Below are 12922 nucleotides of genomic sequence, written 5' to 3'. Positions count from 1 at the left end.
GAGCTCGCACTCCAGTCTCTCAGAGCATCTTTCTCAGGAAGCTTTCACAAAGTGTTCTAAACCTCATCTCAGAAACAAGGAGCTCCCCAACAACTTTTAACACTGAACTTGCCATTTTTTTACTGTTGTTTGCACAGCACATGAGCAATAAGACATATGCAGTTAAAAGGCACATCATAATGCAGAGGTAAGGTAGGTGCTCCTGCCTTTCCAAAGTCCTGCCCTTAGACACTTAAATACCATTAACAAATAAATAAATAAAAAGGCAAACAGACTTATCACATACACATTTGGTCCTCAGAGGGAAATCAACACAAAACTAACCACCAGATTGCCAACTATGGAGATCCTGCCCATACAGAATAGGAGGAATTTATACCCAGAGCAGCCACAGACCCTTCACTCAGAGCTAACTCCAAACCAAAGGTTCAATGCTGTTCACAAACAATGTGCAGATTGCAGGTGCTGAGGGACTCCAACATGTGAGCCTCTGTGCCCCACCACCACAGTGGTCAGAACTGCTCCACTTGTGAGTCCACATTGGGAACATTAAGTATCTATGGCCCAGGCGTGCCAAACCTGCATGTATTGCTGCTCAGAAGATGAGCAAGACCTGGCCACTTTCAGAGCATGACTCCAGACCACTCACAGATCTGTCCAACACTAATCCATCACCCACAGAAATCTCTGGTTCAGATTCACTACTTAGATGCAGCAGATCACAGGGGAATAACACCTTTAAACCAGGGTGATGGTTACTCACATGTGCAAGAAACATGTCCCCAAAAAAATCAGCAAGATGCCCGTAACAAGCTAAACTCTCACAGACTACTTTTGCTTCACTTATTCATTTCCACGCTCTGAGTACAGCTTTCTCAAAGGGCCCATCCCAAGGGAGATAATCACTGCTGTTCTCAGGATCACATTCAGTGTTCTCACCATGAAAGCTCCTCAATTTGTTACAGAACATTCAAAACTTCTTTTGTGTATCTTCTCGTCACAGATGAAATCTTCTAATCTGGAGCTCCATCTCGAGCACTGCGGATGAGCCCACGCTGCCCACAGTGAGGCTCCTCAGTGCAGGCCTTGCAGCCTCCTGCTCTCCCCTGACAAGCCACCAACCTCAGACCCTCCCCTCCAGACACTTACATGCTTCTCACAGCCGGTAACACAACGTCTTTGAGGCTGTTACACACGTGCAAACCTAACTGCAAACTAAACAATGCTTACAGTACACCACAAGTACAACTCAGATCATTTTCTCCTCCTTCTTACTGAGAAGAACAATATAAAATGAGATAAACTAACACTGTCACTGATTCTCCGGCACAGGGACAGGGCACAAAAGCTCTTTAGAGCATTCTCCCGCTCCAGTTTGCTGAGTAACAGAGAACACGAGGCCACTCAAATCTTAGCAACTCATTTCTCACAGCTGAAATCATAGAACCCCAGGACAGGTTTGGGTTGAAGGGACCTTAAAACTCATCCAGTTCCAGCCCCCTGCCACGGGCAGGGACACCTTCCACTAGAGCAGGTTGCTCCAAGCCCCTGTGTCCAACCTGGCCTTGAACACTGCCAGGGATGGGGCAGCCACAGCTTCTCTGGGAAAAGTCTGTGCCAGCGCCTCAGCACCCTCACAGGGAAGAGCTTCTGCCTCAGAGCTCATCTCAATCTCCCCTCTGGCAGGTTAAAGCCATTCCCCTTGGCCTGTCCCTACAGGCCCTTGTCCAAAGCCCCTCTCCAGGTTTCCTGGAGCCCCTTTAGGCACTGGAGCTGTTCTAAGGTCTCCCCTTCAGGAGCCTTCTCTTCTCCAGGCTGCCCCAGCCCAGCTCTCTCAGCCTGGCTCCAGAAAAGCAGCTCTTAGAGAGGGAGCAAGAAAGAAGGACAAGTTGTCAACATGTTGTTGACAAGAGCACATTTCCTACCAATGGCTCTTCCGAAGAACCCTGCAGGAAATAATACATGTAGGCACTGTTTTGTACCCAAACAACAATGCTGCGGCACAAGTATTTCGACACAAGTAACCCAAGTTTCCAAAGCCAGGAGCAGCAAAACACACCAATAACCTTCTGCATCGGCTCCTGTAACTTGGGAAGGACACGGGCTGCTGCCTTCCCACAGCGAAGCGCACGGAGCTCCCCAACACTGCGAAGGGAGCTTGGCGAGAGCTGCGGTAACTCAAGGCAGGAACGGGCACCTCCAACGTGGGCTGCCTGTGAAGTTTTTACTATTTAGTTTTACTCTTGTCTGCGGACAACAGCCGCCCAGCGCCCAAACAGCGCCAGTGAATGGGTCGGGGCGCACTGAGGGCGAACGGTGGGGTGTGTGGGGCCAGCGACCCGCGGCGACCAGCGGGCACCGACAGCACCTTCGCCCCGAGGTGAAGCTCCTCCCGCCCTGCCCGGCCCTGCCCGGCCCCCCGGGGGTCGCTGCCCCGCGGGGCGCAGGGGCGGGGGTCTCCCGGCCCCGCCCCGCCCGCTCCCGTCTCGGCGCGGCGGGGAGCGGTGCAGCGCCGCGGCAGCCCCACTCACCCAGCAGCGCCCGGAGGTGCTTGAGGCGGGTGAGTACATCCCGCTTCGGGTCCAGCGCCTTCTGCGTGGATTTCCTGACATCGGCGTGGCCCTTCCTGGAGAACATCCCGGCACGGCGCGGGCAGGGGCAGGCGTGCAGAGCCGCGGGCTGCGGGCGGGCACCGCCGGCGGAGCCTGTGACCGTGCCCGCGGCGGCCGAGCCCCGACCCGCCGCCCAGCCGCACGGGTGGGCGTGTCCGCCCCGCCCTCCACGCCGCACTGCGCAGCCGCGCCCCCCCGCGGCCGGGAGGACTACAGCCCCCGGCGTGCCCCGCGGCGGGCGGCGGCGTTTAACGTGGCTGCACGGCCGGGGTTTAACGTTTAATTGCGGTTTTATTCACCCTCCGGGTTGAGGAACGGCGCTGGGAACGGCCGCTGGCGCTGGGTGACATCCCGCGGGCGGTGCGCAGTCCCGCTCCAGCCGCAGCTTGTTGCCCTTGATGACATTTTCCACGTGTCCCCAAGGGAAACCCAGTAAATTCAATACTTGTGGTGTTACTGGGTTTGATACCTCAGATGATAGCGCGAGTGGTTCTCCCAGGGTTCGGCACTGGGGCCAATGCTGTTTAATGTCTTTACCAATGGCCTGGCGGAGGAGGTGGAGTGCGCCCTCAGTGAGCTCACAGGCAGCACCACGTCGGGTGGCAGTGCTGATGTGCTGGAGGGCAGGAGGCTCTGCAGAGGGGTCTGCACAGGCTGCATGGATGGGACGAGGCCACCGGGATGGGGTTCAACAAGGCTCAGAGCTGGCTCCTGCACTTGGGCCACAGGAACCCCACATAACACTCCAGGTTTGGGGAAGAGCGGCCAGAAACTGCTCATGGGAAAGGACCTGGGGTGTGAAGGGCCTGGAGCACAGTGTGATGAGGAACGGCTGAGGGACCTGGGGGGTTTAGTCTGGAGAAGAGAAGGCTCAGGGGGGACCTTCTCACTCCCTGCAACTGCCTGACAGGAGGATGGAGCCAGGAGGGGGCTGGTCTCTGCTCCCAAGGAACAAGGGATGGGACAAGAGGAAATGGCCTCAAGCTGCCCCAGGGCAGGTTTAGATGGAGCTGAGGAACAATTCCTTCCCCAGAGGGTGCTCAGGCATTGGAACAGGCTGCCCAGGGCAGGGCTGGAGTCACCGTCCCTGCAAGTGTTCACACCCCGTGTAGCCGAGGCCTCAGTGCCATGGGTTAGTGGTGGCCTTGGCAGTGCTGGGAACGGTTGGACTTGATGAGCTTAAAGGTCTTTTCCAACCTGGTTGATTCTCTGATTTTAGCATCCTGTACTGCAGGGCAATACCCAACAATACGTGCACAGGACTCCATCTGTGCTTGGCAAAGTCTGCGTGGTTTAATTGGAGTTGTTTGTCTGCCCCTTGCCAGAAATTCTCCAGTTGGATAAACGTTTGCTCTTTATGCTGCAGTGAGCTTTCTGTGGGGAATGCCCCTGTAGTGTTCAATCAGTTGTTGCTGATCTTGTCCTTCTCAAAGCTCTGGGACAGTAACTCATTCCAGTTAATAAATTCTTGTTTTCGCACGGGCACCGAGCTACACACGGTTCTATATGTGGGAAGAACCTTTGGGTTTGCACTGCGAATGTCTCACTAACAAGTGCTGCTTTGCTCCCGGGGCACCTAGGGAGGGTAAAACACTCCGTGGGTTCAATAGTTGCGCAAGAAGAGCAGAATTTGCCCGGAATCAGGTTTCAGTTCAAGAACCACAGATCCTCTCAGTAAGAATCCTGGGTAGAAAAGTCGGTTTTACTAAGTCCCAGGGCAGGATGAGGTCCTAAAAAAGAAAACAAAGTGTTTCATTGGAATGAATTGCACAGATACTTCTTAGTTTTTAACAGAATTATTTAAAAGGCCAGGTTGGATGGGGCTTGGAGCAACCTGCTCTAGTGGAAGGTGTCCCTGCCCGCGGCAGGGGGTTGGAATTGGATGAGCTTTAAGGTGCCTTCCAACACAAACCATGAACAATTAATTTACATGTCGTATATTTATAGAAATGATTTGTCAGCCATGAATCATTGCAGGAAAATCAAGATGCCACAAGAACTACCAAACCTTGGGCTATTCCTGCTGCTCTTTGGGAGGTCACTTCCTGGAGTCACAGGAAGATGAATAGTGCTGACACACAGCATTAAACAAAAAAAAACCTAATCATTTTTCTCATACAAAAAGTTTCAACACATGACCTTGGAATGAGACACAGAATTTGTTGTCACTTTATAGTCTATTGTGTCGGAGCCCGTTTAAGGCTTACAGTAATTCATACTGCATCTTCTTCCCATAACTCTGTTACACAATGTCTCTTTCCAGAAGAGTGATAAATCTTCAACAACTGTCTCAAATTCTTGGTCACGTGTTGCCAGCTGAGTATCTGCAGCTTCCTGAGAAGAGCCAGTTGGGTCATTCCAGCTTTTCCCTTTCACTGCCACAAATCAATACATGCAGTTGGCTCAGGAAGCACATGGCTAAAATCTTGGCTTGCTCTTTGCTTTTTTCTTCCCCCCCTCACCCCCCACCCCACCTTTTCCTTTTATTTCAATTAACGTCTTATAACAACAACTTTCAGTTTGTCCCTTCTGGCAGTTTCTGGTCGTTCCAGGTTATTGTCTTTTCCTGCTTGGTCAAAAAAGTCTGTGTTATTGCAGATGAGGCGATTGTGGTTGTATGGCTGCTCCCATGTCTAATAACTTGCGTGATAACTGGGGAGCATTTTGATGCCTCGCACCTAACTGCATGGCTTTAGGCACTCTGTGCTTTCAAGTTTGCCAGAAATTCTTCCTGTGAAAAGCTCCCTGGAATATCGATTCAATGCTGAAATCGCAGCACCCTGGGAGGGCAGTGCTTTCGCTCCTCTCCCGGTTAGGTCCTGGGCAGTGTGATCACATGAAGAGCTCGGTGAGTCAGCATCATTTAACATGGGCACAATTAGAGTGGTTTGGGGTTTTCTACTTAATTCTGTGATTAAAATCGTAGAATTCAAGTTACTGGAGCTTGGTTCTTGCGCATCAGCGAGCTGCAGAGAGGAAGATGTGCCCAATGTCGTATGTTGATGGTAGGGAGTTAATCCACTGTGCGGCAGACATTCATGTCTGGGGGTCGGAGGGTTGACCCTGCTGAGGGAACGTGCCATGGTGGCCAGCTGCAGGCAGCCAGGGCAGGTTTGAAAACACCTTCTTGTTTCCCACGGCATTGAGGAGCTTGGTGCAGAGCAGGCCAAATTCAAGCCTGCTGCTGATACGGTTAAAGTGTTAATGCACTTTAACACTTAAATGAGGACTAAATCTGACCTCGGTATCACTGCTGGCTCCTCTGAAACACAAAAAAGCAGGCTGATGAAGGGAGGCGCATTGGCATAATCCACTGCATCCCTGTGAGAAGAGGGTTTGGCCACTTGGCTGCAGCGAGACAAACTTCAAAGCTCCCAGAAATTAAGATGCTTCCGAATGGGATGTGATGAGAGACTGTGCCTCTCAAAGGTTTCCTCTCCAGTTTTCAGAGTGCATATTACGTGGAAACACACATCTGATAAAAGCTTTTAAAAATGGAAGCTATCCTAAAGACTTCTGACCATTTTCCCATTACAGTTGCATTAGCTGAGTCATCAGGTGCAAAACTGAATGATAAACTGTGGATATTCTAACTGCATCATCTTCTACATGTCATGTAACGTGAGATAATACTTTGTGTGTAAATGCATCACCACACTCTGGCTCATCTTCACAGTGTAAAATTCCTTTGTCTCTTACTAAGCACAAGCAGTCAGTGTAGCAGCAAGGTTCAAACCCATTTAACAGTTCCTCCTGTGAGTTTTAGCTGAGCAAATACATCCAGATGGAGTCATACCTTGAGGAACTGAGAGTTATATACAACCGATCTTTAAGCTATTAGTTAAAACATCATAAAATACAGCTTTTGAAATGATTCATTTCTGAGATGATGTAGCGTAATGCAAACCAGAGATCCCAGTAAATGGGCAGCAGTGATCCCAGCCTGTGGAGGGGAGCTGCGTGTAGAGCCCTCTGCCCTGTGTTCTCTGACAATCTAAAGTTGCAGTTTCCCAGAAGGTCAGATGATGCATTTCCGAAAGCTGATGCTTAAGGTAGAATAATTTCCTGAAGGAGATTTGGTCATTCAGCTTTCAGGATCTGAAGTAACATCTATATAAAGCAGTCACTGAAGGGGACAAAGCAGTAATCACTTATCACGGAGTTGGATTTGTAAAGATCACAGCACAGCATGGCGTCTGTTGCGAGCTGCACATCCAGGCACGGGCACGGCAGCGGTGGGAGCAGATCGAGTCGTCATTTAGGTAAAGAGGAACCTGCCTTTTGAGCTGGGTAGTTTGGACAAGGCAGTGGGCAGACCCCGCGCGGGCTGGCTCCAGGGGAGGAGGACCAGCACCACACCAGCATGGGGAGGTGTCTGGTAAGTCGTAGCACAGCCAAGGCCCCACACGCAGAGGAGGAATGGGGACCCTGAAAGTCCTTGACAGAGCCTGCCCTGGGAGGGAAGCCTGGCACAGCCGCAGCCCCTCGCTGCCCGTGCTGCAGGTGGCTATTGCCCAAGCTGGTGTTTCAGCCCCCGCTGCACATCGGCAGCACATCAGCACGTCAGCAGCAGGGGCAAGGGGTAGCACATCTCCCGTCAGAAATAGAACAGCCTCAATTATTAATGTGCACTTTCGTTGCAGGCAGGCACGTTCCCCCTGCACGGCACAGCTCAGGCCTCTGTTCCTCCCATCTTGGAAGCAGCGTGGTACTGCCAGGGAATAACGGGGTCAGGCCAGCAGCGGCGGCCCCACAGCAGGCACTGCCCCTGCCCCACAGCCAGTCCCTGCCACTGGTGCTCAGTTGCCACCTCTGTGACACTGTGAGGGGTGCAGGGGCAGGGAGCAGAAGCAAAGTGCACAGTGTTGGTCTTTGGTTGTGTTTTCTGCCGTTGCTTCTGGGCTGTCATAGAATCACAGCCTGGTTTGGGTTGAAAGGGACCTTAAAGCTCATCCAGTCCTAACCCCCTGCCATGGGCAGGCACACTGTCAGCTGATGGGAGCCCACAGAGCAGCATCAGGAGCATTCTGTGCTGGAGCGAGTTGCTGGGGCGCAGGTGGGGAGCATGCTGAGCTCCTGTCCCCAGGAGCTTTGCCTTGGCAAGGAAAAGGCTTCCTGAAATTCCCTGAGACACACAAGCTGCAGGTCCAGCGCTGCGTCTCCCGAGCAGGGACGTATTCCACACCCCGTGCATCCACTTGCCTGTGCCCCTTCCCTGTGCCAGGCATGCCCAAGGCCTCAGCACCTCCCGAGGGACAGAGGAAAGGCTCAGCAAGGCCTCGAGCACCGACAGAGCCACGTGCCTGTGCAGGGACCCTGCTCCTCTCCCCTCTGCTTGCTGTGGTGGAGAGAGACCCCGGGAGAGACCAGGGCAGAGCATCCTATGATCCCTTTGGGGACCAAGGGCCTGTAGGGACAGGCCAAGGGGAATGGCTTTAACCTGCCAGAGGGGAGACTGAGATGAGCTCTGAGGCAGAAGCTCTTCCCTGTGAGGGTGCTGAGGCGCTGGCACAGGGTGCCCATTAGGCTGCTCACTGGCAGCAGAGTGGACTCTGTCCTGTTTCCCTACAGCCCCACGCCGGGCGGGCGGTGGGGAGGAGCTGCTGAGAACCTGCCACTGCATTCCCGCGCCTGAGGAACAGGCAGGGTCACTTCTGGGGAGCCTGAAACTTTAATGGCAGAGATTAAGTTACGGAACTTCTCAGTTTACCTGTGTCAATACAACACCTGAGCCTGCAGAAAAGGCAGGGGAAAAGTAAACACAGGGACTTGCCTCCTCAATAGTGTGCAGGTGAGGTGATAACGATTTCCATCGCGTGGGATGCCGGAACTGTTTGTCCTTCCAACCAAGTGCTCAAATTGTATTTAGAAGGGTTTTTTGTGTATCCTCTTGCGTATCTGTGGCCTGGCACATCCAACCCCTCTGCTGTGCTCTGGGGAGACACCCCTGCCTCCTGCATCCAGCTCTGGGGCTGAACAGCATGGGAGGGACATGGAGCTGCTGGAGTGAGGCCAGAGGAGGCCACGGAGCTGCCGCGAGGGCTGGAGCAGCTCTGCTCTGGAGCCAGGCTGAGGGAGCTGGGCTGGGGCAGCCTGGAGAAGAGAAGGCTCCTGAAGGGGAGACCTTAGAGCAGCTCCAGTGCCTAAAGGGGCTCCAGGAAACCTGGAGAGGGGCTTTGGACAAGGGCCTGTAGGGACAGGCCAAGGGGAATGGCTTTAACCTGCCAGAGGGGAGACTGAGATGAGCTCTGAGGCAGAAGCTCTTCCCTGTGAGGGTGCTGAGGCGCTGGCACAGACTTTTCCCAGAGAAGCTGTGGCTGCCCCATCCCTGGCAGTGTTCAAGGCCAGGTTGGACACAGGGGCTTGGAGCAACCTGCTCTAGTGGAAGGTGTCCCTGCCCGTGGCAAGGGGTTGGAGCTGGATGAGCTTTAAGGTCCCTTCAACCGAAACCTGTCTGGAATTCTGTGATTAAGGCACACTGGCTTCTTATTCCTACATTTGAATCAACTCACTTGATGTTTTCCGACTTCGGTGCAGCATGGGGTTGGTTGGCAGAGCATGGGTACTGTGCAAGCCTGTGGAAGTGGGACTCTGCTCTCTTGCTCTTCATATGACTAGTCATGTAAAAGATTTCTCCAGCTGGCTCTGAGTTTGATGGGTCTATTTCCCTAACAGTGTCCCTACAGCGTACTCAGGCCTGGATCCCTGCACCCGCAAGGTACCGCTTGAGACTCAAAGCCGTACAGTTGGTGCTTAATTTCTGGTATACACCTGACTTTTCCCAAGTCTGCATCCTGCAAACTGCTTTCCATGGATCAGCTTCAGCAGAGTTTCAGAGTTCTGCTGGGTTTATAGGAGCAAAGGCACCTTGTCCATTTACACTCGCTAAGGATCTCCCTTGGGGACTTTCATTCAAAGTGTTTCATGTTGTCCCTTTGCCTGTCAGGAATGAGTCAATCAATGACTGACACCGTGGATGAGTCAATGACTGACACGGATGCCACGTGTCGAAGGGGCTGGCAGTGCACAGGAGGTCAGGGGAGGTGTGGGCAGTGCCCAGCTGATCTGGCAGCGGAGAAGAGCAGTTCAAGGTGCAGGGTGCCTGTCTCCCAGAGCAGTGTGCTGGCTGCTCGGATGAGCACACTGCAGCACAGCCTCCCAGCAAGCAGTTCATTGTTTAGCACGAGTCACTTATTTGATAGTTGCTTGATAGGAGTTGAATATTTACTGTAGGAAAAGCACGCGGGACTCTGGTACCCAGAAGTGCACCCTCCTCCTCCTCCTTGGGGTTTAGGTCTGGGTTAAGCTGACAGTGGTTGTGCTGCAATGCTCAGGTCTAGGCTAGTGCATGGACTGGAGACCAGCAGCAACCTTTTGTCCAGTTCCTTTGGAGACAGGCTGTGACATGAGAGATCTTCAGCTGTGGGATCAGCACATTGTCTGCTGCATGTGCTGCAGAAGATATAAAAACGGTGGAGGAATCAAATGCCAGATAGAGGTGTCTGAGTGTAAAGTTGTGAGGTTTTCCCATCCAGCCATAGGTACAACATCAGGTATGAGGCTCTGCATGCCACAAGCAAGACATGAGGCTTGGAGACTGCATGGCTGGTGAAGGGCAGTGGCCCTTTGGAGGGGCAGCAGGATCAGGATCAGGATGTGGCCCTGGCCTTGCGGTGAGCACAGCTTCCAGCAGGCTGCAGGATGGCACACAGCAAGTGACAGCTCTGAAATAAGCCATGCTGAAGAAAAGCACTGGAGCAGGAGTGTCCCTTAGCGGAGCAGCGCTTGGGAACTGGCTTTTCAGAGGCTCCTAACCCTGGGAATCTGGGACTGAAAGGGGATGGAGCTTCTGGGTGCTGGGCTATTTCAGAGAAATCCGATGGAAAATTTCTAACCATTGCAGCATGTGAGGCACTGAAATGTCATTTGTATAGTAAAAATGATAGACAGGAAAAAAACACTGTCAAGAAAAGATGTCAGATTTCCTTCTGCCAGGATTTCAAACTGTCTATAGAGGGAAGGAGAAGAATTTATGCCTATGGATGGAAAAAAACCCTAAAATAGAACAAACGTGGATTGCATGTCCCCTGGTGCCTTCCAAAAGGAAATGGCACAGAGAATGAGGAAATCTCATGGAGTAAAAATATCAACTCACCAAGGAGAGATGCAACTACTCTTGCGAAAGGTCGAACCACGTGAAGAGGTTTATGGCAGGTTGTGAAAGCCCATCACCTCCTGCCCTGGCCAAGATCTTTCCATGAGGAGCTGTTACAGCTCAACTCAAGACTGTGCTAAGAAACAGAGATGGCTTATGCTGTAAAAGCAGGAAAATCCCTCCTCTGCTTCCCTGCTCCATGTGCTGCGGCACAGGGATAAAGTGCTGCTGTCTCCACTCACTAAATCCCAGATAAGCACTGTTTACTTCACCCGTCTCCAAGAGGAAAGGTCGCTCCTGGTCTTGGAGGAGCTCCAGCAATTTCCTCCTGGCAACGTTCACCTCTGCCCATGGCATTGCATGGGGAGGTCCTGGGAGCCCCAGCTCCTCCTCTGGCTGTATCCTGGATTTTGGGGACACGTGTTAACCCTCTCCCTGCCACCCCTCCCCTCTGTCTTCCCTGGAGCCACCTCTGAGCAGGCAGGCAGCGTGCGTCAGGTACGGTCTTAAGGAGCAGTGAGGTGCTGACACTTACAGAAACACTGCTGCTCTGAAGAAATAATGCTCAGAGGGCAAGAGCTAAAGGTCACTTTTTAGTACAAGTTACAGTTGAAGTGTTCTCCCATATGAAATGAGCCTTTCTCCTCTTGTCCTCTGCTCAGTGTTCTTGGTCTGGTTTTTATATTGCCATGTATTGAACCTCAGCTCTCTTGTTTCGACTCAACAGCATGTTTGTGTTTTCAGTTTTCTCTTGTCTTGTGTTTGCTCTTTAAGGAACAATAAATGAGGAAGGAAGCAGTTGACTGGGATCACCCTTAGGATGAGCTTTGTTAACGTCGAGAATGACCACGCAGATTGTCTTAACCCTGAGTGTGATTTATACCAACAAACCGAACTTCATCTAATGGCCACCTAATATGTTAAATGCTGCTTCTGAAAGTGAGATCTCAAATTCTCTTGTAGGGAAGAGAACAAAAACCCTTAAAATAAGCCAGAAACACACAAAGCAACTGCTGGCCACTGATGTTACCCAGACTCTTCTTTCTCCTCTTCCTTTGCAAGTCAATGACTGCCAAAAGCAGTGCAGTGATTGCAGCCTCAGAACTCAGCTTTCCTCCATGGCAAAAAATAACAAAAATCATTTTTCCCAACACAGCTGGTGCTTAGATGAAATTATGTGGTTCGCTTTGAAACGGTATTAAAAGAGAAACTTTAATTAACCTGTACCACTGAGTCAGAAGATAATATCTGCTGCATGGAACAGGCAGGCAGGCAAAATATGAGAAAATCATTATTTGCAATTAGATATATGCATTACAGGCAATGTTGTAATTAAAATGTACTTAATGTCACAGGAGGTCCTTTATTATCCAAATAATTTGTGGAAGGACTGTGGGAATGATGTGGTGATGATCCTCCCTCTGAAGAACTAAACCAACACATAATGCCCAGGGAGCCAGTGCGGTCCGAGCGCTGGAATCCTCTGTCCCGTGCCCAGTCCAGTTGGTAGCGAGGTGCATGTGGATTACCTGCTTGTTGCTGTGGTTCTCTCCTGTGGTCCCCTGATGAGTGACAGCCAGACAGTGATGTCCCTGTGCTGCTGCCCCTGGAGTGGGGGCACCTCTGGATGTGTGTGGGTCACAGGGAGGGAGAGATGACACAGGGCATCTTCCCCTGGGAAAATGGATCTCTTCATTGTTTGCTTATTATCTCCAACAAAACCAAGTGATTAAGTTTCCTGGGGCTAATACTTGCCTCTACTTCCAAGGCACTCAAGTCATGAAAACAGGCCAAACCCAAAAATTACACTTTTACTTGCTTGAAGTGCTCCTTTTCCTTCTGCATCTCTTGCAGAATAAGCAGGGTGAGGGTCAGATAAGCACAGCCTAGTGAACCTGTGAGATTGCTCAGGAGCAAGGCCCAGCCCAGCCTCCAAGAGCTGGGTTGTACAGCCAGAGAGGCTGACACTGCCGTAGGAACAGACATGGAGGGGGTGGTGATGGAGCTGGATACAGACGTGGTGACACCTTGGGGAACAGCGGCCAGGCATGGGCACTGCTCCTCTGCCCGAGGACATGGGCACTGCTGCCTCGATGTTAAACCACCTCTCAGCACATATATTTCCCCATCTGAGACAAATAGCTTGGAAGTGTCT

The 12922-nt window shown here is 51.8% G+C and overlaps 2 protein-coding genes across 7 annotated transcripts in view; one reads left to right on the top strand and one right to left on the bottom strand.

The window, feature by feature from the left end:
* Positions 1-2759, bottom strand: part of RALGAPA2 (Ral GTPase activating protein catalytic subunit alpha 2) — a 115616-nt gene extending 112857 nt beyond the window's left edge. For all 4 annotated transcript variants that reach the window (XM_030489169.1, XM_030489170.1, XM_030489167.1 and 1 more), the window contains exon 1: positions 2532-2759. In XM_030489169.1, the coding sequence (XP_030345029.1) occupies positions 2532-2637 (106 nt within the window). In that variant the 5' untranslated portion in view covers positions 2638-2759. The remainder of the gene's footprint in view (positions 1-2531) is intronic.
* Positions 2478-12922, top strand: part of LOC115609249 — a 94635-nt gene continuing 84190 nt past the window's right edge. The window contains exon 1 of one of the 3 annotated variants that reach the window (XM_030489179.1): positions 2478-2560. Coding sequence is in view for 1 of the 3 variants with exons in the window: in XM_030489178.1 (XP_030345038.1) it covers positions 5449-5460 (12 nt within the window). In the remaining 2 variants the exon portion in view is untranslated. Of the gene's footprint in view, positions 2561-5391; positions 5461-12922 lie in introns of those variants that run through there. The other 2 variants (XM_030489178.1, XM_030489181.1) reach the window with 2 other exon arrangements.

This window comes from Strigops habroptila, chromosome 6, assembly GCF_004027225.2.
Source record: "Strigops habroptila isolate Jane chromosome 6, bStrHab1.2.pri, whole genome shotgun sequence".
NCBI lineage: Eukaryota > Metazoa > Chordata > Aves > Psittaciformes > Psittacidae > Strigops > Strigops habroptila.
This window is presented reverse-complemented; position numbering and strand designations above follow the sequence as displayed.